This window comes from Lynx rufus, unplaced genomic scaffold, assembly GCF_022079265.1.
Source record: "Lynx rufus isolate CCGP_SWC_20201006 ecotype Redwood Valley unplaced genomic scaffold, mLynRuf1.p SCAF_18, whole genome shotgun sequence".
NCBI lineage: Eukaryota > Metazoa > Chordata > Mammalia > Carnivora > Felidae > Lynx > Lynx rufus.
Window position 1 is genome coordinate 2,102,532 of NW_025814832.1, and position 22,891 is coordinate 2,125,422.

General features: G+C 56.6%; 2 protein-coding genes across 4 annotated transcripts; both read right to left on the reverse strand.

The window, feature by feature from the left end:
- Window positions 1–378: 378 nt before the first annotated feature.
- Window positions 379–6,261, reverse strand: SERPINF2 (serpin family F member 2). Its single transcript, XM_047080860.1, has 9 exons — window positions 6,196–6,261; window positions 5,984–6,022; window positions 5,802–5,864; window positions 5,304–5,505; window positions 4,674–4,817; window positions 4,356–4,559; window positions 3,720–3,862; window positions 1,622–1,826; window positions 379–962 (listed from the first exon to the last, which is right to left on the reverse strand). Exons 1-9 carry the CDS (start codon window positions 6,259–6,261, stop codon window positions 550–552), a joined length of 1,479 nt encoding a protein of 492 aa, XP_046936816.1. The 3' UTR covers window positions 379–549.
- Window positions 6,262–8,312: 2,051 nt separating this feature from the next.
- WDR81 (WD repeat domain 81) lies at window positions 8,313–22,553 on the reverse strand. Of its 3 annotated transcripts, XM_047080621.1 has the most exons (10): window positions 18,626–22,553; window positions 14,708–14,815; window positions 14,257–14,447; window positions 13,948–14,138; window positions 13,471–13,636; window positions 13,218–13,383; window positions 11,864–12,550; window positions 11,050–11,195; window positions 10,590–10,769; window positions 8,313–9,546 (listed from the first exon to the last, which is right to left on the reverse strand). In XM_047080621.1, the coding sequence occupies exons 1-10, from the start codon at window positions 22,299–22,301 to the stop codon at window positions 9,226–9,228; spliced, it is 5,832 nt and encodes a 1,943-aa protein (XP_046936577.1). In that variant the 5' UTR covers window positions 22,302–22,553; the 3' UTR covers window positions 8,313–9,225. The 3 variants fall into 3 exon arrangements, with proteins under 3 accessions (XP_046936577.1, XP_046936578.1, XP_046936579.1); XM_047080622.1 differs by lacking the exons at window positions 8,313–9,546; window positions 10,590–10,769 and having other exon boundaries at window positions 11,091–11,195; window positions 11,850–12,550; XM_047080623.1 differs by lacking the exons at window positions 8,313–9,546; window positions 10,590–10,769; window positions 11,050–11,195 and having other exon boundaries at window positions 12,143–12,550; window positions 13,273–13,383.
- Between the last annotated feature and the right edge of the window lie 338 nt (window positions 22,554–22,891).

Sequence of the window (22,891 nt, forward strand, 5' to 3'; positions counted from 1 at the left end):
GGGCGGAGGGCTGAGGGCCTTGGGGAGGTTAAGGCCTAAGCGGGGACTCGAAGGCTCAACTCCCACCCACACAGTGGGACAAGGCTCCACCCCTAGGGTCTGTCAGTTCTCTCCCCAGCCAAGGCATCCATTCCCTCCTGTCCCCACCCCCCTCTGGTAAACAAATGTGGAAGTGCCACCGCCAACTTAGGGAATAACCTCCCTCCCTTCCTGTGGATCTCTTCACAGGATTCCAGTGGATCTCTCTAGCTGCCCCTCTGCCCAAGCCCCAAACAAGGACAGCCTCCTAGCCGCTTTGGAAGAAATGATGTGGGATCCAGGCCTGTGATTCCCTGACGCCCGCCCACATCCTGGCCCCACCCACCCCAAACTCCCCGAGAGAGGAGAGGAGCGAAGCGAGAGAGGAGAGGAGCGGGGAGAAAACGGCTCCTCTCCGCTCCCAGACCGCCCACCCAGACCCCTGCCCTAATCCACAAAGCTGTTTGGAAAGAGTCTCAGGAGTTGAGAAGTTGGTCCAGGCAGGGACTCAGGATGCTGGCAGCTGGCCTCTCACTTGGGGCTATTAGGCTGGGGGTAATCCTCCTCTGAGGGGGGCGCAAGTTTCAAGTCAGGGCCGAAGGGCTTGTCTCCACGGGGGAAGGCTTTCTGGTTCAGGAAGGAGTCCCTGTCATCCGGGGAATCCTGCTGTTCCTTGCGCTCCCACTGCGCGCTGGGGTTGGGGTTCCTCACGCTGCCCACGAAGAGGGGCATGCTTGTTGTGTCCTCGAGGATGAAGAAGACAAAGGGGCGGTTCACGATGAAGGAGGAGAGAGACATGCGGGACATGGCAGTGCCCGTTGCCGCGGCCGCCTCCACGCCAGCCTCGCTGAGCTCCAGAGTGGACTGATGCTGCACGCTGGACACCACCAGCCTCTGGTCAGAGATCCCGCGTAGGTCTGGGGCCTGGAACAGTTCCTGCAGGCCTGCCCAGGGCAGGGGATTGCTGCTCAGAGCTGCCTGCTGCCCCCCAGGCCGCCTGGGCACCCGGGAGGGTGTCTGGCATCCTGGCCAGGGAACGCCTCCAACCCACAGGTCCCGGTTAACTCTTATTTAACCTCCAAGTATCAGCTTAAAAGTCCCTTCCTCCAGGAAGCCCTCCCTGATCCCCTGCCCCCAAATCCCGAGAACTGGAGAGAAGCCCCTCCCTCTTTTCACTTATACTGAATTGTAAGTACCTGATTCCTTATCTGTCCATCTGACGGAGCTCTTGGTACACGGTGGGCTCCCAGTGCCTAGTACAGTGCCCCTTGCAGGACAGCCAGAAAGGCTCACATGCCACCCAGGCTCTCTAGCGGGGATTCTCTGCAATGCTCAGTCTTGGATGGAGCAGGTCCTCATTCCCTGGGCCACCCCAGCCCACCCCAGGACAGATGGTCCAGGGGCTCATAGGAAATGCTCTTGCCTCCCGAAGCCCCAGAAAAGGCTGGGACCCAAAGCTAGGGTGCCCCACTGCCAGCTTGGGGTGGGGGTGGGGGTTCCTTCTCACCCACTCTGGCTGTCCCATGCCCTAGCCTGACCTAGGGGGGGCTGTCCCATGCCCTAGCCTGACCTGGGGGAGCTGTCCCATGCCCAGCCTCCTTACCCAGCTGGCTGAGGGTGGCCACCAGGTCCAGCTGGTATTTCAGATGCAGCTTAGGCAGCTGGACCTTGGTGGGTTTCTCTCGCAGTAAGGGCTGGTGCAGGATGTCCCAGCTCAGGTTGGCCAGCACCTGTGACACGTTCCACTCAAAGTGGGTCGGCATAATGACCACAAAGCTCATGTTGTTCTTAAAGGGGAAATGAGCCACCTACGGAAAAGGAAAGGCGACGTGAGGACAAGTAAGCGCCCAGACCCGATGGGGTCTGGGCCAGCACATGCTGCTGAGACAGATGGACAAGGGGTTCCAGGCTATTCTTCTCAGGTTGTGTTCGGCCTCCCTGAGCCTCCATTTCCTCACTTGTGAAGTGGAATAATACTACCTGCCCACATTGCAGGGTGATGTGTGACACAGAGAGGAGAGAGAGAGAGCCTTTTAAAGCTTCTAGCAGAGGGGCACTTGGGTGGCTTGGTCAGTTAGGCGTCCGACTTGGGCTCAGGTCATGATCTCACGGTTTGTGAGTTCAAGCCCCGCATCGGGCTCTCTGCTGTCCGCGCAGAGCCCACTTCGGATCCCTGTCCCCCTCTGTCTCTGCCCCTCCCCTGCTAGCACTCTCTTTCTCAAACATAAATAAACATTTAAAGCTTCTAACAGAGTATCAGCACATAGGCAGTGCTCAATAAATGGTGACTTTCTCTCTCTTCACTTGCTACCAGTGACTTGGGTTGAGAAAGGCCCCCGTGTCGGCCTCTCAGTTTCTCCATGTGTACAATGGCCTGCGTTGTTCATGTCCAAACCACCCTGGGTTCTGTAGAGGAGCCACCGCAAAGGGTGGTTCCCTCCCCACCCCCCAACCTTCAACAATGACTGCCCGGGTGTGTATAATAGTGTGGTTTGAGGTAAGATTTCACGTCAATGGGGTTTCTGCAGCTACACAAGTGTGGAAAGCACTGGGCTCGATGGCCCCTGGCAGCTGTGACCCCCTCAGGCTCCAGGCAGAGCAGCCAGGGAGCAGGAGCCCTGGCGGGGGGCAGGGGCAGTCCCACCTCTGGCTGCCCAGGGCCTACCTGCAGAGTGCATGAGGAAGAGGAGGCCCGAGGGCCAGGAACAGAGGCAGAGGGTAAAGGAGGAGGGGCAGGACACAGCCTAGAGAGCAGGAACAGCACGAAGGGCACAGGTGGGGAGGTGAACAAGACGGTCTTCCTGTCAGGGTGGAAGGGAGAAGCGGGACGCTGCTCCAAGGGTCCGCCTCAACCACAGGCCCACAGCCCCTCTCAGGAGGGCTAACAGAAGCAGCTGAGGTCTGTGCCGGGCCGTCTTGTGAAACTAACCAACACTGCCGTCTCTGCCACAGCTCACGGGCCCTGGGATCCACGCTCAAGCCAAGAGGACCACATTTGGGCCAGAAGCAAGGGAGGCCTCACCTGAGACAGCTTGGCATTGCACTCCACGCGATCAGAATGTTCCAGCAGGATACTGACAAATCCATCCCAACCAGACCCTCCTTTCTCTAAGGAGCACTGTGACAGCCAGGTCACATCGCCTAGGCTTGGGGATGCTGAGGCTGAGTGGCTCTACAGCTGTTGAGTGGTCCCTGTGCTGCCCAACAACCCATGGGCCTTTGTAATAAACCCTTATCACCAAAGATCACCTGGGTTTCGACCCAAGGCCCCTCCTCAAAGAACGCTCCCTGACCACTGTATCTAAAATATCTTCCCCAGCCACCGATCAATCACTTCTTTTTTTCCTTCGCAGCACTCACCACTCTCTGAAACTATGTTTGTTCGTGTACTCTGTATCTTCCCTCCTGAGAGCGGGGACCAGATCCCCCTTGTGCTCCCGGAGCCTAGAACAGGATCTGGCATGCAGCACATGCCCCCACATACTTTTGCCAAATTAATGAACTTCGAAGAGACTGGAACCTCAGTCCCCACTGGGTCGGGGCACAGTGAGACCTTCCAGAGCCACCTGTCTCAGCGACAGAACTGCAAGGAAGATGGGCCACAGCCCCCTCTACCCCTGAGCCTGCTCCACAGTCCCGCCCCCTCCTTTCCCCCGCCTCCCAGCAGTCAGGCCCAGCCTGGGTGGGTGATCAAAGGTGACCTGTATCTCAGGCTGCTCCAGCAGGAACCAGCGCAGGGGATACGTGCGGGCTTGCATCATGTCCACTGGCACCGTGAACTCCTCATTCAGGTGGAAACTGTCTCTCTGGGTGAGGCTCGGGTCGAACTTGCTCCTCCAGAAACCTATATCCAGCAGAGGGCAGGGGCCACGTAGACTGGGACACCACCAGCCTCTTCCCTATTCCACCCAGAACCCGTTCAAGGGACAAACGGTAGAGTCAAACCCCCAAGGGACACTGTGCCAGTGCATACCCAGCTGATCTAAGGTGTCTTCCCTGTAGCATTTTGGAAATCTGGACTTGCATTCTTCCCATGCCCTGCCATGCTCCCAGGAGCGTCCCACCTGCCCCCCACCCCCACCCGCCCATCCTTTCAGACTCAGTTTCCTGCTAGGGCACTCTCTTCACAACAGCCCTATCCAGTTCCTGGCCCCCTCTTTGGCAAACCATCACCTGTTTCCCACCCTCCCCCAAGCCACAACCCAGAGATCTCCCTGCCTCCTGGCCCAGCCCTGAGGAGAAAAACCCTGAGGACAAAGGGTTTGGGCCCAGCTTTGGGCCTACAGGGCAGGGGTACGAGCTGAGGGGTGGGGGACCCGAGGAGAGGACAAACGCACCCTGGAAGTGGATGGCATTGAGGAGAAGCAACACTGTGTCATCTGGCAGCTCTGAAAGGAAATCCTCAATCTTCCCCTCTGTGGCCTCCTTCACCCATTGGTTGATGTTCACCAGATCATCCCTCTTCCTTCCTGTCAGGCTCACGGGCTTTGCGCCAAAGAGCTGTTCTGATTGTTCCAGGAAGTCTTCTTTGATGGGAAATCCTACACAGGAGGGGCCACAAGCTGTTCCTAACCCTAACCTAGGCCAAGCCCATCTCCATCAACCCCGTCCACCCCAGGGCACTACCTAGGGAGCTCCAAACCATCAGCACCTACCTTTCTGCAGGTACATTCTAGCAGCCAGTCGGAATGCCCCAGGGCCCAGGTCCTGGCAAAGGTGGCTCAGCAGGTGGGGGAGGCAGGGCCCTGAGTCTGCGTGCAGCACCTGTAGTAACTTCTGCAGCGTTTGGTTCTGAGCACCTGGAGAGGACCACATCAGCTGTGGCCCGGGGCCGGGGTTCTTTCCCGCCCTGCCGCCCACTCTAGCCCCTGTTAAACCCCCATGGTGAGCACGCCCACAACATCACATTCTCCTCCCATATCCACTGAACTGGTCTGAATGACAGTACTCCCTAAGTTTTACTTTCATCTCTGCTGCTGGCGGTCTGGGTGACCTCACCTCATGCAAGTTGTTTTCCCTCTCTGAACCTCGGTTTCCCACCACGAGAGCATCCAGTCCAGTGAAGACATCGTAGCTCTCAAACTCTTGCATAAAAATCACCAGAAGCATATCCTTAGGCCCAATCCCTGGGAATCTGATTCACAGAGACTGGAGGTGTGCCAAGGAATCTGCGTTTTTACCAAACATCCAAGTGACCCTGATGGAAGAAGCACCCACTAGTAAACTCTGGAGTATGGAGTTCCTACTGGCCTCCCAGCTCTGCTGGTCTGGAGAGGTCACAGTACCTAGTGCCAGGTGAGACAATGCCAGGGCCACACTCAGAGGCGACAGGATGAGGTTGGGGCTGGTGGCCCTTTGGGCCACCAGGGAGAACAGATCTGTGGTGAAGGCCATCATGGCCTGGGCCAACTTGCGGGTCTCCTCTGGGGTTGGGGCTCCCTTGCAGTCTCTTGGGGCCTTCTTCAGGGCAATATGGCCACTGGGCTCCTACAGGGACAGATCAGAGGGTCAGTAGGGTCAAGGGGTCAGCTCTGTGTGGAAAGATCCCTTTCATAGGCCCTGTGCCTGGGAACAGCAGGGCTTCGTCCCAGTCCTGACATGGGAGGGAGAGTCAGGTGGGCAATAGCCTTCTGGGGACCCCGTCCTTTCCTTTCGTCCCTCCCTCCTACCCTCTCCCTTTAGGGCTCAGCCTCATGACCACGCCCCCGGGTCCCTCGCCCCTGCTGATTGGCCCTCCTCCCTCGGACCCCGCCCACTCTTCCCCCAGCCCCACCTGGTTGTACCTGGTTGCCCAACTTGAGGAGGATAAGCGGGGGCAGCTTCTCCTGGGCCGGCCCGCTCATTAGCTGAAGAAGGGAGGAAGCGAATGGAGCGGGACCCTTCCCACACGTCCCCCACCCTGCAAGAGCCACAGGTGAGGCCCCTCAAGGCCTTCCTCCCCCTCTCGCCCCTCACTCCCCAGTACCTGCTGGTCCAAGGGCTCCATGGCACTCGCCGCGGAGAACTGTCGAGAAAAAGATGAGGAGAGGAGAGGGAACGCCCTCAGAGCCAAAGCCACCCTCGACTCAGCCCCCTCCTCTTCCCGCCCAGACCCCCCCCCCCACACACACACACACCCGACCCCCGGCCTGGCCCCACCTGCCTCCCCGCCCCACCCTGACCGAGGCCCAGGCTCACCACCAGGCAGGGGCCTTGCAGGCAGGACAAGCCGAGCAGCAGGAGCCCCCGGAGCAGCAGCGCCATGTTCCTGTGCGGGACAGGGAGCCTGCGTCCCCAGCTCGCCCACGCTCCCGCGCGGGATCCCACCCACACGTTGCCTGGCCTGGCAACTCCTGAGCCTCTACGGCTGAGGGTCAACCCAGCAAGCGTCTGCACACCCACCCGAAAACACACTGGCCCTGGCTCCCATCTCTCAGGGGTGGGGAGCTCCCAATTGCTTTTAACCCCTTCTTACTTTCCGGTTTTTCCCATTTCGTGCACTGAAAATGTTCAGGTTTATAGGGCAAATATCAAAACAAGAGCAGTCCTCATTCTTCAAGGCCCCATGTTGTGAGTCAGCCGTGGTTTAGAATCCACATGCTGCCTCTTCTCAGAGGACCTGAGATAGATCTCCCTTACCCCTCTGGGCTTTGCCTTTTCTTGTCAAATGGTAGCAGAAGTCCCTACCTCCTCCCACTGTTTATTGTGAGGACCAAAATAAGACCGTCTTTGTGAGCCCTGATTACAATGCCTGGCACTCAGTCACATGGCTGTTGTCAGCCTAGCCCAGGGCCCCTCTTCTGGGAAGCCTGCCCCGAAGCCTCCCCTATCCAACCTGCTGTCCAGTGGCCCACCTTTTCTGGCTCGTCTGGTCTTGACCACCAACGTGGACAGGCCCGTGAGGCCCTGAGGTCTCAGCAGCGTTGGTGAGATGGGCTGGAGAGCCACGTTGTTGACCCAGCAACTGAGCCCAATGAATGGCTCCCAACGGAGCCACCTTTGGACTTACGGGAAGCACAGGCCTCGCCCCCCACTCTGTCCAGGTCAGCTCCAGGAAGCCAGGCTGGCGGGTGGGGATGGGCAGGTCTAGATCTGTCCCAGAGCGGGTCCCACACACTCCAACCCTACCGCCATCTCAGGACCAGTCCTTCTATCACCCCTGGCCCCACCCCCCATCATGCACAAGGACCCTTGGCCAGGGCTCTGATCTCCAACCTGGGCTTTTGAAACTTCCTGGCAAGAAAAGACCTCTAGTTTTTGAAGTCCCAGGGAGACTCCTGCCAGAACCCCCACCTTGGGTCTTCATCACCCAGGAGGCTGGGAAATAAGAAACCTGAATAAATTCACCCCAGACCCCCTCAGCCAGGTAGGCAGCTCTTACCTCCTCTCCTGCCCAAAGAGCAGGCCGAGCCACCCCTCCCCTCGTACCTCTGCAGGCTCCTCGCTGCTGCACACACTGTCCCTCTGGCCCCACTTGGGTGCTCCCCACACTCTGCCCAGGCTCCAGCCAGCCCAGCTGAGCCCTCCCCTCCCACCAGGAGGACCTTTGCTCTCAGCCAACCCCGGTTCAAATTGCTTTCTCTTCTGGTAAATATTGACCTGCACATCCGGTTAAACATTGATATTGGGGCCGGAAGCCCCATTCCCACCAGGGCATCTAACCCTGAGATAGCTACCTGGAGCCCTCATGGATTTGAGTCCCACCTGAGTCTGAAGAAAGGAGGTTCAGGAAACGGTTGAGGAGACTGTCCTCATCTGTAGGGCAGATCCAGGAAGGGCCTCCCCCCAACCCCATGAGGTGGGGGTTCATCCCCATTTTAGTGGGGCTCAGAGAGTCTATGCGACATGCCCAAGGACACAGCTGGGCTCAGAGCCACCTCCAGCTTCTCACTTCCAATGTCCTTTTCTCTCCCCCGTCCTAAGGGTAAGGAAGGGGAAGCTATGGGAGCCTATGTGGGGAACCCAAGATAAGATGCCCATCCCCAATCCCTACAAGCCCAGGATCCTGATTGGCTGCCTTCAGTCTGGGTTTGGAAGGGGTGGAGAGAAGAGAGAGGGCCATGGCCTCTGCCAGCATCCTCCCTCAGCAGGATCAAAGCCTCCTTACCTTCCCCCAAGCTGAGGGTTCAGGAAACTGACCTGGGGCTGCATGAACCAGAAGCCCTGTACCCCGTGGTGCCCAAGAGCAATGATCAGGCTGTCTCCCACCTTCCTCCCGCCCTACTTCTCACTCTCCTCACTGCCCTGGAAGCTGCTGGGTCTCAATTTTTTCCCACCCTGATAACCATCATCAAGAAAAGCCTCACTCAGTTCCATGGCTCTTCCAAAAGATTTATTGGTCATATTTACATCTATTGCAAATAGTGAAGAGGCAGTAAGGGCCCAGGCTCAGACCTCATCTCTGCTCCAGAATGTGAGGGTCCGGGGATGCCTGGGTCTTCCTGTCCCCTGGGAGAGACCTGAGATGCAGAGATCATTCCTGCCCCTTCTCTCAGGGTGTTGGACCACTCCCCAAGGGTTCTGGGCCCAGGGGCTGCCTCTTCAGTTCAAGGCACAAACACTGTGGTTAGGGATGGGCAGGCAAGGCATGGGGTCACTCCTGGCAGGCACCAGCTGGACCAGTCCATCTTCCCTCCCCTGGTCCTGCCCTCTTTCTTCCCCTACTGGTCCCATACTGGGCAGGGCCTGGCTGGGTGGACACTTAAACCCCACCCCAAGGCCCCTAACTCCTGGACCAGGACCAGCCCTCCTTAGAGGCTGGAGTCCAAGCACCATCAGTGTCCTGGACTGGAGCGGCTTCCCTGCCCTTGTGAGATAGGGGCACAGAGGGCTCACAAGGGGAGGTGGGGGTGGGGGCGTCCTTGGCTGGACACTGGCTGGACAGGGCCAGTCTCCCTTCTCCTTCTCAGAGCTTCCCTGTCCCCATGTGGACCCAGGGGGCAGAGCTGGGGAGAAGAGAGGGCAGCGATGCTTTCCTGTGCTCCCTCTCTTGCTTCCTGCTGACTCGGGGCAGCATCTCCCCAAGCCACAAATGAGATCCCTTCTGGCAGCACTGGTGGCTCTGGCGGTTCAGGAACCTGGACCCCTGCCTCACTGTGGCTGGCAGGCCATGTGGGCACAGAGTGTGGGGCCTGAGGCCTGCCCAGAGGGAGCTGCTGGGGAGACAAGGGTAAGGGATGGACTCCCGGGGGATGTCTGCCCACCCTCGTTGGCCAGCCCCACCTTGGCCTAGGCCAGGAGGCGGATGACCCCATTGTCCGAGCCCAGCAAGAGGTGGCGTTTAGTGGGCAGCAAGGCCAGGCTGGTGAGCGTGCCTCGGAAGTTCTCAGAGCTGAGCTTCGTGGTGGCCTGGGAGGGCGGCTCAAGCAGGGAGCAGACGCCGATCTTGTTGGCCACGGTGCCGGTGACCACCTCGCTGCCGTACAGGTCGAAGGTGTGGATGGGGTCAGATGCTGATTTGTAGTGGTGCGTGGGCTTCTGTTCCAGCTCCTTCCACACAGTCAAGGAGTGGTCAGAGGAGGAGCTGACCAGGACACTGCCCTCCACCGCCTGCTCAGGGAGAAGAGAGCCTCAGCAGGGCCTGGGCCCTCCCATGTGCCCACCGAGCTCCAAGGTCTTCTGTTTACTCACACTGTATCTCCCAGGAAGACAGGGGATCCCGGGCAGGGGACCAGCTGGCACCCCCCCCCCCCGCCACATTACATTAACACTAGTTAATATGTTAAAGTGTCTTTAACCTAGTCATCACTATCATTTGAGCACTTACTGTATCTAGGCATTTTGTTAGGCATGCCATATTACCACATTTAATTTTCATAACAACTCTATGACGTAAATGCTGTTGTTCCCATTTTATAGAGAAAAAACATGAGGCTAAGAAAAGTTAAGTAATCCTACCAAGGTCACAGAGCCAGTAAGTGGCATTGCCAGGTAATACCCAGGCTGACCCCAAAGCCTTCCTTGGAAGGTCAGAACTTAGAGGTGCCTGAAGCCCTGGGGCCCCGGACAGAGTTGGGGGCAGCCTGCCCTTAGTATTGGCAGTGCATGTCCCCTGGCTCCAGTCAGGATAGGGAGGGAGTGCCAGTTGCCTGGAAAAATCCTCCCACATACAGTCCTGTTCCTCCTCCTGGTCCCTCCCTGGGCAGTTCCCCAAGGTCTGTGACTGAGAATGGGCGGGGGTAGGGGCAGGATCCCCATGCCCGGGTGTCCCTACCCCCACCAGGGCAGCCCAGCACGGGCCATGGACTCTGCTCAGTGGTCGGGGGCAGTAAACACCCTCCCAGCTGAGCTTTATTTAACCTGAACTGGGTCACGGACAGGACCCGACCCCTGATCCTCCAAGCAAGACAAATATGGACAAGGGTTACTCATTAGAACATCCCCAGGGAACAGCAGGGTCAGCTCGCCCCCTGGTTCCCGCCCCCGTGGCCTGCCTGCCGCCAGGGCCCCCTGCAGAAGAGCTGGCTCCTAACCCTCTCCGCCCATCAGCCATGGGGCATGTACGAGGGAGCCGGTCCTGGGTGGGCCCTAAGAGGGCCTGGAGCAGGGGCTGGGCTGGGCAGTGAGGAGGGAAAGGGGACCACGTCAGTCACCTTGATCTGCAGGATGTCCCCCTCATGGGCTGGCCAGCCACGCAAAACCAGGCCTGTACGGGTGTCCAGGAGCACCATGAAGCCCGAGGAGAAGCCAGCCACGACGCTACGGCCACTGGGGCTGACGGCCAAGGAGCGGACAAGCCCCGGGTTCAGCCCGCCACCCAGGCGGAACTCATGCTGCAGACAGAGGGAGATGAGCTAAAGCACTGCCACCCACTCCAACCCATTTCTCCCTGAGGTCCTGTTCACCCCAAGCCCACACGGCTGAAAGGCCTGAGCCTCTATGCCCCATCGAGGGGAGGGCACCCCTTCATCCCAGATCAGAGTCCCACCCCCCAGCGTTTGCTGCTGTGGGTGATTTGTCTCCAAAGAGAAACTACACCCTGCTTCTCTCTTCAGGGTCTTTCCTCCCTGCTGGGCATCCAAGCCAGGGCTCAGGGAACCGAACGCCCCTGACCTGCAGGCCGGGCTTCCTGCAGTCCACAAAGCGCAGGGTCGAGTCAGAGCTGGCCATGGTGATGCTGGTATGGGGGGCAGGCATGACAGCCACAGCAGTCAGGGGCACCCGGCTGTCCCATGGCTCTATTACGCGAAGGGTCTTCCCTGGGAAGGAAAGGCACAGTGGATCTAGGGTCCCAGTAGCAGATGGAAGAACCCCAACCCTTCCTATCTCCCTGACATACCCTGTAACTGCCTCTGATCTCCCAGGGGACCTAAGAAAATACTAAAGATGATTTTTGACCCCCCCACCTTCCTGCATCCATGGCCAGGCCAGGCTCCTGTCCCAAACTCTTCACACAGCACCCCCTGACCAAATGCTACCTCTCCTCGGTCTACCTCGATGCTACTCCATCCCCTCCCCCTTTAAAAACCTTATTAACCTTATTTCTCCTAACACGATGCCAAAAAATCATCAAGCAACTCTCTGCCAAACTTGTATGACATGTTATGTGTTAAGCCAAACCCCTATGTGCATTATCTTCTAAACCAGTTCTGATTCCCATTTTACAGATGGGGAGCACTAACGCTTCCAGCATCAAAGTGACTTGAGCAAGGTAACTCCGCAAATAAGTTGGCAGAACCAATTCAAACTTAAGGCTAATGGATTCCAACTCAGGTCTAACTGCTCCTCTGTGCAGCCTCGCTGGGTTGTCCCACACCATATACCAAGACACCCCAACCGCCCAACCCTGGGTCCCCGCACCCAGAGGCCTGGCCTGGCAGGGCACAGCATGGCAGCAACAGAACAGGCCTCACCTGGGCCCGCTCACCTGTGAAGGGGTCCCAGATGTGCACAGCCCCGTCACAGCTCACCACATACTGCGGGGCCTCAAGCTGGCCCACAAAGAAGACGCTCTTGCGGTGCTGGGCGTAGACGAGGCGTGGGGCCGTCTCACTGGTGCCATCCCCAGAGTTGTAGAGTGGCCAGAGGCGCACCGTGCGGTCCTTGCTGCCACTCAGGAAAAAGTCCTCGCTGCTCAGGGGCGCCACGCACTTGACAGCCCCCGAGTGGCCCGGGAAGCTCTGCAGGCGGATCTGATGGAAGTGGAAGTGGGCATCCTGCTGGCTCACGCCGATCTCGTACTGCCAGTACGCCAGCCAGTTCCCGCTTAGCCCGTGGGCGCTCCGCGGCAGCTCCCGCTTCAGCGCGTTGTCCTCCTCGCTGCTGGGGCCCCCACTGCCAGCGCCAGGGATGGGGCCCAGCAAGCCGGGGCTCTCAGGCTGAGAGTCATCGGGAATCTGGATGCGGTTCCCGACCAGCACGCTCCCAAAGGTCCCCGAGTGGCCGTCGTCCCGGGAGCAGCCCCCACTCTGGGGGTCCCACTCAGGGCCGGCGCTGGGCACTGTGGGCTCCACGCCGGCAGGGCTGCGACTGCTCGGACTGATGGTCTCCAAATACAGCCCCGCCAGCTCCCCAACCAGCTCGTGGTTGGGGATGATTTTCCGGATGATGTCACCTGGATGGGAGTGGGAGAGGTCCTCAGATTAGGGAAGATGGAAGGCCGCTGCCACCACCCATCCAAGGCTTGGGAACCACAGAAAACAGGGCAGGTCCTGGCTGTGCAACTCTGGGCAAGTAACTCTTCATCTCCGAGCCTATTTTCTTCCACAGAGAAAGGTAGATCCATTCACACGAACATCTTCTATGTGTGCCGGGCGTTATGCAGGGCATCAGAAATAGAATGGTAAAAGCCAGGGGGTGCTTTCCCTCCCAGGGCTTAGATTTCAGTAGAGGGACGATGACATATCTGACCACAGGGCTGTCCATCCTATTTAAGATGATGACACACATAATTGCTCGGCAGTGCCGGGCCCATACGGGAGGCTACAGAAATGGTGGGCAGCTAATTCCTCTCAGCTCCGGGAGATGTCAGTACGTCAGCCTGGTGGCCTTGCCGTCCCCAGGGATACTCTAGGCCAGCTCCTGTGCCTCCTTGCTGGCTAATGCTCAGTCCCTGTTGATACAGCACCTTGGAACTCTGAGGTCCAAGGCCAAATCCCTTTGCTCTGACCCAGAACACTGAATGCTCATTACTGATTCTGGGGGCAAGGGGAGCATGGGGCCCTCCCCAGAGAAGAGACATAGCCACAGAGGCTTTGCGAGGGAACGTGATGGGGCAGTACCCAACAGGCAGGAGAAGGGCACGTAGATTGTGTACGCCATCTCCAAGGTGAACACCTTCTGCAGCTCGTCCAGCAGGGTAGGGTCCACCAGCCGCTGCTGCCCATCGGAGAAGGCCACCTCTGGCAGCTGGCCCTCACTGCGGCCCACGGGATCCAGCTTCAGCTCCTGTGGGCAGGGAGGCCCAGGGAGTCAGCCGAGTTCACGGCCCCTGCCCAGCCCAACCCAGCCAGGTAAGGGGGTAGGTCCGCCTACCTGGTGCCGAAGCTCATGCAGCTGAGAGAAGACTTGAAAGAAGGTGGCCACAGGTTCACTCAGGTGCTGCTGGACCATCTCCTGTCCAATGCGCAGGCATATGAGGGCAATGAGGCTGATGGTTTTCACGCACAGGACAGTCCGGGCCTGGGCCCCACTCGGGAACCTGGAAAGAGAGTTCATGAGCTCCAGCACCCCCCACCTCTCCACAACTCTGCGGGACTTGCCCAGAATCTATGAAAAGCTTTAAGTGAAAAGAACTATAAGACAAATTTGATCCAAACCAGACGAGAGGAACCGGAGGCACAGAAAGAAGATGTGGCTTGCTCAGGGCCACACAGCTGGATCAGAACCAGGAATCCTGATAACCAAGACTCCTGACACCCAGTCCGGTCTCACCCCCAAGCTTCCCAGCCCCTCCTGGGTAGCTCCCTCAGCTGAGCTACTCCCCTGCACAGGGGTGGGGCAGGAGCCTACCCAGTGACAAGGGAAGTGAGGAAGCTGAGCACGGGCAGCAAGACCTCGTGGCTGATTCGGGGCAGGATGTCCATGAGGGTGGTGTCCGAGAGGTACACGATGATCTTCTGGGTCAGAGTCACCGCTGCCAGCAGCCCCGCCTCCTTACGGCTGTTCAGTCGACTGGGGCCTGAGGTGCCACCTGGGGCCACCTAGGGCCATAGAGAAGGTGAGGGCCAGGCTGTCCACGGACCCCCTGGGGCCCCCAGGGATCCCAGGTCCGCCCTCAAGCTCCTTGACCTCCCCTGGGACTGCCAGTCAGTAACTCACCAGGTAGCTGATGTAGGGCAGGTACTGGTAGGTGAGGACAGGCTCCCCATACAGATGAGCAATGTGGAGGAGGCAGCTGAGCACGGGCCCCGACACTATATCACCCAGCACCGGTCTCTTCTGATAGATGTTGCCAGCACTCAGCGGGGGACTCTCACCACTGCTCACGGTGAACTGTTGCCGAGTGGGCCCTGCCGAGGAAGAACCAGCAGCCTTGAGTAGCTAACAGCAGGCAGGAGGCAGGGCGGCCTTCCAGGAACTGTGGTAGCCACTCCTCGTCACCCTAGCCTGGGGGCCACCCCATGCCCTACCCAAGGAAGGAAGTAGCTTACAGACGGGGACCCAGGACCTGCCTAGGAGGTAGAAGTAGGAAGGATCCCCTGCAGGGGGCTGAAGATAGACAGAGGGGCTGGGACGAAGCCCCATCTCCAGCACCAACCACAGGCCTTACCAACGTAACAAGATGTCAGCAGGCGGAGCAGGTTCCGGGCCACGTAGCGAGAGGCCACTGTGGGACCAAGCTTGGCAGATAGCCAGCGGACCATCTTGCAGGCTGTATCTGCAGGGCAGGAACGGGCCCTGAGCTCATCAGATAATGGTGACTTGCCACGCCTCCCACCCCACCCCAGGGCACCTCTCCTGGCCAGCCCGGCTGCAGACCTGCCGAGGGGCCCAGTCAAAGCCGGGTGCCCCACACCACCACCCTCTATTTAGCAGTGGCAGAGGTGGCCTGTGGCTTTGGGACTGCCCCCACGTGGCCCTGGCTTTGGGGCTACTCCAGGCTCCTTTCCTTCAGCACACCTTGCAGGAAGGTTATCCTTTCAGCGAATCTTCCTAAGTTGCTAAATGAGGCCTGGCCAGGCCCTGGCTCCCTCACCCTATGGCCTGTGCTCCTTCTTCTTCCTTCCACTCTCTCTGTCTAAACTTCCTAGGTTTGCACTGATTCTTTTTTTTTCTTCAAACTTTTATTTAAATTCTAGTTAGTTAAAATACAGTACGATAAGGGCGCCTGGGTGGCTCAGTTGGTTAAGCGACCGACTTCAGCTCAGGTCATGATCTCGCAGTCTGTGAGTTTGAGCCCCGCGTCGGGCTCTGTGCTGACTGCTCAGAGCCTGGAGCCTGCTTCAGATTCTATGTCTCCCTCTCTCTCTACCCCTCCTCTGCTCATGCTCTGTGTCTCTCTGTCTCTCAATAATAAATAAACATTAAAAAAAATTTTTTTTAAATACAGTACAATATTGGGTTCAGGAGCAGAATTCAGTCCCTGATTCTTCAATGGAACCATGACAACCTTAGAGCCTCACACATGCTGTTCCCACTGCCTGGTATGCTCTTCCCACTGTAAACCCTACCATTTTGCTTGCTATCTCCTATTCATTGGACCTCAACCAGCCCTACTTTCATGGGACCCTGAAAACTTGATCTAAGCCCCATTTATATTCCCTCATAGCAGCCAGTCCTGTTCTTTACAGCACTAACATGACATTTACATGACACTGTCTACAGTGTGGCATCTCCTCGGCTACAGGTGAGCTCCAGGAGGGCAGGCCCACATCTGTGCTGTGTGTGAATCTGCTGCACCCACTGCTTAGCAAAGACTAGGTACTCAGAAATGTTGAATGAAAACCAGAGTAAAGAAAAGCTAATACCTATTCTTCTGACACTATTCCAAAAAATAAAAGAGGAAGGACAACTTCCAAATTCATTCTGTGAGGCAGCGTTATCCAGATAAAGACACAAAGAGAACAACAGGCCATTATCTCTGTTGCACATAGATGCAAATATCCTCAACGAAATGCTAACCAACTGAATCCAACAATACATTAAGAAAATCATTCACCGTGATCAAGTGGGATTTACTCCTTGGGATGCAAGGGTGGTTCAATAGTCACAAATCAATCATCATGATACATCACATCAATAAAAGAAAGGATAAAAGCCATATGATCATTCCAACAGATGCATAAAAAGCACCTGACAAAGTACAATGTGCATTCATAAAACCCTCAACAAAGTAGGTCCAGAGGAAACATACCTCAACATAATAAAGGCCATATATGAAAAACCCACAGCAAATGTCATCCTCAATGGGGAAGAACTAGGAGCTTTTCCCCTAAGGTCAGAAACAAGACAAATATTTCCACTGTCACCACTGGAAGTCTTAGCCACAGCAATTAGACAACAAAAAGAAATAAAAATCATCCAAACTGGTAAAGGAAGTAAAACTTCCATTATTTGCTGATGACATGATACTATTTATAGAAAACCCTAAAGACCCCACCAAAAAACTACTAGAACGGACACATGAATTCAGTGAAGTCACAGGATACAAAATCAATGTACAGAAATCTGTTGCATTTCTATACACTAAGAATTAAACAGCAAAAAGAGAAATTAAGAAAACAATCCCGTTTACAATTGCACCCAAAACAGTAAAATACCTAGGAATAAAATGAAACAAAGAGGTGAAAGACCTGTACCCTGAAAACTATAAAACATGGATGAAAGAAATTGAAGATGACACAAAGGAATGGAAGGTTCTTCCATGGATTGGAAGAATGGATATTGTTGAAATGTCTATACTAGCCAAAACAATCTACACATTTAATGCAACCCCTATCAAAATACCAACAGCATTCTTCACAGAATTAGAACAAACAATCCTAAAACTTGTATGGAATCACAAAAGACCCTGAATAGCCAAAGCAATCCTGAAAAAGAAAAAGTGGAGGTATCATAATTCCATACTTCAAGTTATATTAATTACAAAGCTGTAGTAATCAAAACAGTATGGTACTGGCACAGAAATAAACACATCAATGGAACAGAACAGAAAACCCAGAAAAAAGCCCACAATTATATGGCCAATTAATCTTTGACAAAAGAAAGAATATACAACCGGAAAAAGTCTCTTCAGCAAATGGTATTGGAAAAACTGGACAGTTACATGCAAAAGAATCATGCTAGACCACTTTCTTATACCATATGCAAAAAGAAACTCAAGATGGATTAAAGTCCTAAACATGAGACCTGAAACCATAAAAATCCTAGAAGAGAGCATAGGCAGTATTTTTCTGACATCAGCCATAGCAACATCTTTCTAGCTATGTCTCCTGAGGCAAGGGAAACAAAGGCAAAAATAAACTTTTGGGACTACATCAAAATAAAAAGGTTCTGCATAGCTAAGGAAATGATCAACAAAACTAAAAGGCAACCTTCTGAATGGGAGAAGATATTTGCAAATGACATATCCGATAAAGGCTTAGTATCCAAAATATATTAAGAACTGATACAACCCAACAGCCAAAAAACAAATAATCCAATTTAAAAAAAGGCAGAAGACATGAACAGACATTTCTCCAAAGAAGACATCCAGATGGCCAACAGACACATGAAAAGATGCTCAACATCACTCATCATCAGGGAAATGCAAATCAAAACTACAATGAGATACCACCTCACACCTGTCAGAATGGCTAAAATCAACAACACAAAAAACAGTTAAGTGTTGGCGAAGATGTGGAGAAATGTGCAGTGCTGGAGGGAATGCAAACTGGTGCAACCACTGTGGAAGGTGCTTGGGAGGTACTTCAAAAAGTTAAAAATAAAACCACCCTATGATCCAGTAATTGGACTACTGGTAGTTACTCCCAAAATATGTAAACACTATTTCCAAGGGACACACACACCCCTATATTTACTGCAGCATTATTTACAAGAGCCAAACTATGTGCAGCCCAAGTGTCCATCGACAGATGAATGGATAAAGAAGATGTGGTACACATGTATAATGGAATATTACTCAGCCATAAAAATGAATGGTATCTCGCCATTTGCAACAACATGGACAGCGCTAGAGAGTATTATGCTACACAAAACAAGTCAGTCAGAGACAGACAAATTCCACATGATTTCACTCATGTGTGGAATTTAAGAAGCAAAACAAGCAAGGAAAAAGGGAGACAGAAAAAGAGTGAGAGGAAGAAACCAAGAAACAGACTCTTACCTATAGAGAACTGATGATTACCAGAGGGGAGGTGGATAGGGAAATGAGTGAAATAGGTGATGGGGATTAAAGTGCACTTGCTGTGAGGAGCACTGAGCAATGTATAGAATTGTTGAATCACTACATTGTACCCCTGAAACTAATGGAACACTGTATGTTAACTATATTGGAATCAAAAGACAAAACAGAACCCTGAGGCACCTGGCTGGCTCAGTGAGAACATGCGACTTGATCTCAGGGTCATGAGTTTAAGTCCCACATTTGGGTGTAGACATTATGCAAATAAATAAATAATACCATAAGATAAAAAAACAAAACAAACCAGAGGACTGTTTTACAACACCTCGAGGCCTGAGAACTCACCAAGAAGGATCTTCTGTTCTTTGCCCTCCGACTGCTCAGTTAGTGGTTCCTCCTCTTCCTCCCCATCTGTGTCACCACCACGGGCCACGACAGTATCCATCGACAGCACCGTGTCAGACAGAGTGAGCTCAGACGCCCTGGTGATGTCGTCTTGCTCCCCCTCTCCCTCCTCCTCCTCCAACACCACACAGCCTTCCTCCTCCTCCTCTTCCTCCTCTGAGCCTTCGCTTTGCTTCAAGTCCTGGCTGCTGTCACCTGACCTGAGGCTGCTCTTGTCCACAGGAGCACCCCCCTCATCTGCAGCCCGTTCCTCGCCCAGGGAGGTCTCACTGGTGCTGCTCTTGTCGCTCAGCCGGCCTAGGCTCACAGCCTCAGCTTCCTGGGGCTGTGGGGACTCGGCCACATAGAGCCCAGCTTGGAAGTCTTCGGTCTCAGGGAGGTAGGCCTGGTCATGGAAGCTGACACCAGACGTGTAGTCTGGGAGCCCCAGGCCCGAGGAAGCAGCAGGCTCACCATCCATCTGAATTTCCTCCCCAAAAGCACAGGGGCTGGGCCTAGCCCCTGGGAGCTCACTCTCCTCATCCTCAGTGGCCCCCACCAGGCCCTTGCTTTCCTCCTGGGAGGCCTCCACACCAGCCAGCACCTGGAGGACGTGGGGCAGCAGGTGGATGAGAAAGGCCTGCAGGCCCAGCCGCACCATCAGCTGGGCCACAAAGCAGTCAGTGTACAAGTAGAAGCGGCCGTGTAACCGGCAGGGGCTCTCATAGGCACCAATGAGAGGCTTCAGTAGGTACTTATTGGCATTTTTGGGGCCCAGGGCCTTAGCGACAGGTTCAAATAGGTACCAGGCTGTGTACACAGCCGTGTGCTCCTCAGACATGAGTGACAGCACGAAGGGCAGCAGGATCTCCAGGCCCTCTGGGGTGATGTCACTCAGCACTGCACCCAGTTGCTGCCACAGAGCAAACACCAGCTCCCGCCCCTGGGCCTCGTCCTCCACGCGCCTCGCCTGATACAGGAGGATGAACTTGTGCAGCGCCGGGAAGTACGGAGGGAAGGGAACCACGGAGCTGAAGGGGCTGAGGAGCTGGGCCGGACAGGGTGGAGGCAATCCCCGGGAGATGGGCCTGTACTCAAAGAGTGGGGCCAGCTTGCCCCTCCCTGCTGCCACAGGGCCTTCGGGTCCACTGAGCTGCAGGAGCATGTCCAGCACGGGCTGCAGAGACACGGGGATCTCCTTGGGGTGGCGTGTGCAGAGGCCCCGAACGGCCTCGAAGCGTACCCACAAAGGCGCGTCAGGCTGCAGTGTCCGGACCCTGGTGGCAAACACCATCTCAGCCAACAGGACACCCAGCGCCTGCATGTCCCGATGGAAGAGGTCCTGCAGCTGCACGGGTGGCTGGACCTGGGCATGCTCAGGCACCTCCAATTGGCCCCCTAGGCCTTTGGTCAGGAAGTTGCCTAGTTTCTCCAGCCCTTCCAGAGCCTGCACAGGATTGAAACCCTCGGGAAGAAGAATCTTCCCCTCCTCACCTTCCCCAGGGTCGGCCCCAGCAGCTTTGTTCCTGCGGCCTGCTCGAGAGGCCGAGGCCACTGAGAAAGACAAAAGGCCTGGGGAGGCTTGACTGGAGGAAGATGCGGAAGAGCCCAGCTGGTCACCTGCTTTCCCTGCGAGGGAGATAGAATCCAGAGCTTCTGTGGCCTGTTCCAAGTCATCTTCCCCTGCCACGGGCCTCTCCCTGGCCCAGCCAGCCTCACAGGGAGTGGCCTCCAAAACCAGCCTGCCCACCCCATTTGTAAGCTGTCCTGGTAAGTCCTCCCGGCCTATGCTCTCCTGGATGGTCTGGAACAACACTCTGGGGATGAGTGGAGGCTCAGGGGCCAGGGCAGGAGCCCCAGCCAGGCGTTGGGGGTGTGGCTGATCGAAGAGCTGCACCACACCATAGCTGGTCAGGTGTGTGTGGGCATCCACCAGGTGCAGGCACACATTCTTCTCTTTCACAGCCTCCTTGCCCTGGAGTTTGTAGCCAAATGTGAGGTCAATCCAGTGGTGTAGGTCCTGGGACACCTCTCGGCTCTCCAACAGTGCCCGGTGTGCAGACACGAACTCCTGACTGGAGCCACACCAGGCTGGCACATCTAGGTCAGGCATGTCAGGGTGGATGGAACAGAAGATAGAGGGATCGGTGTAGAACTCAGGAATGCATTCGTCGGGTGTCCAGTTCTGCATACGTTCCATGCTGGCGGGATACTCATGGGGCTCCCACTGCGCCCGCACATGTCCACAGAGCACCGACCGGGGTGTCCTCCGAGCCTTGTACACATAATATGTGATGTCAGAAAGCACGTCCGAGATGTGGTGAGGAACGTGAGGTGGCTCCCCGCCGCCCGCACCACCTGCTACAAATGCCTGCCGCGTCATCTCGTATGTGAAGTCCAGCTGCTTATCCCCCTTGTTGAGGCGGAACTTGGACTTGCGCAGGTCTCGAAAGCGCCCGTGGGGTGTGGTGAAGTCCACCACCCAGGGCAGCACTGGGTGGTAGTTGGGATCCCCCTGCCGCCGACCTGCCAGCCTATTTAGCTGCATGAGGTAGTGAAAGTTGCTGATGCGGCCATGGACCCAATCCAACACAAGGCCTCTAAGTTCCTCCCGGCAGGTGCGACACCCAGCCCCCCCACCTCCCTCCTCTCCAAGTTCAGTGCCTGGCCCAGCCCTTGATACAGGGGTCTCCTCATTCTCTTCCTCCCTGGGCCTCTCGTAAGCACTCAGGTCCAGCCGGAGCTCGCTGCAAAGCTTCTCATCCACAGCGATGTGGTGCAAAGTTAGGGCCCCGCAGGCCAGTCCCTGGCGGTGACAGGCATCCATAGCCCTCAGCACACGGAAGAGAATGAAGAGCACCTTGGCTTGGCTGTTGGTCAGTTTGGCAGGGCTGAAGGTGACCACATCGTGCAGGGAAAACTGCACATAAGGGTGCACCACGTACAGCATCTCTGGCGACTCCAGCAGGGCCTCAGCTCGCAAAAGACTGGGACAGGCCAAGCTGCCCCGAGGGGGACAGGGACCATCTCTTGTATATGATGGGCACTGGGTAAATTCACCCACTGACAGGAAGGAACAACCATAGACCCTCTGCAGAGCCTGTCGTACTAAGTCCAGGGCAGGGACAGCTGAAGGGGCAGGGCTATGACTATACGGCTGCCCATAAGTACGATAAGCATGGCGCCACAGGTTGCGATAATTCTGGGCAGCCACATCCTGCATGAAGCGAGTGAGGGTCTCAGGGCTGCCGGACCCTTCCTCGAAAGGCAAGCCGCCACGGAGCGGGTAGCACAGCCTCCGCTTCCGCAGCCCGTGCACCTCCACGCGCGTCCAGCCGGGGGGCAGCTTCTGCACGGAGCGTTGCAGAAGAGTCCTCACTTCCGCCTCGCTCAGGCCCTCTGCCCGGGGGCAGGGTCCCAGGGGCAGCCGGCGCTCGCGGAGGCTGGCCAGCCAGCGCGCGGGCACTAAGGCCACCACGTGGGTGCCCCCCGGGGCCGCAGCCAGCTGCCGGGCATCGATGTTCAGGTCCCTCTCCACGCTCTGGAGCAGCTCCTCCATGTCGGGGCTTGGGGGCGGGGACCAGCCTTCGGCCCCGTTGGTAAGAGCGACTTCCCGCCCCCTGCTCCCCGGGGCCATCCCCTCCTGGCCGCCTGGGGGCAGCGCGGGGCTGAGCCCGGCCACGGCCCTTCCCGCGACGGCTTCCGGGGTGCCAGGCCGGGCGGGTAGGGACGGGCGAGGGACCCGGGCTGAGGCAGAGGCGGGGGCGGAGGGGCCGGGAACAGAGGAGGGGAGGGCGGGGACGCTCTTACCCCACTGCAGGGTCCTGCGCTCCGGGCACAGCCGGGCAGGGGCTGCGGGGCGCCCGAGCCTGGCTCTGCCGTGACCGGTCAGCTGACTCGGCTCACGTGATCGCCCCGGCACGGAAACAACCGCACGTGGCTCAAATGGGCCGGTCGGACCGCGCCTCCCGCCGGCGCCACCGCCTGGCAGGCCTCGGTGCCCTCCCTCCCAGTGCAGTTGCGGCTTCGCTTTCTCGGGGTGCAGGAGAGGGGGATGCTGAACAGCCCATGAGATTTCCCTTCCTGCTTCCTCCTGCACGCACCAGGACGTGGATTTAGGAAGGATTTTGCCGGAGATCCCAGCCTTTAGCGGGCTGATACCACCGCCCCTCTGGTTTTACAGATAAGAAACAGATGGCAGAGCCGGGCTTTTGACATTAAGTCCCT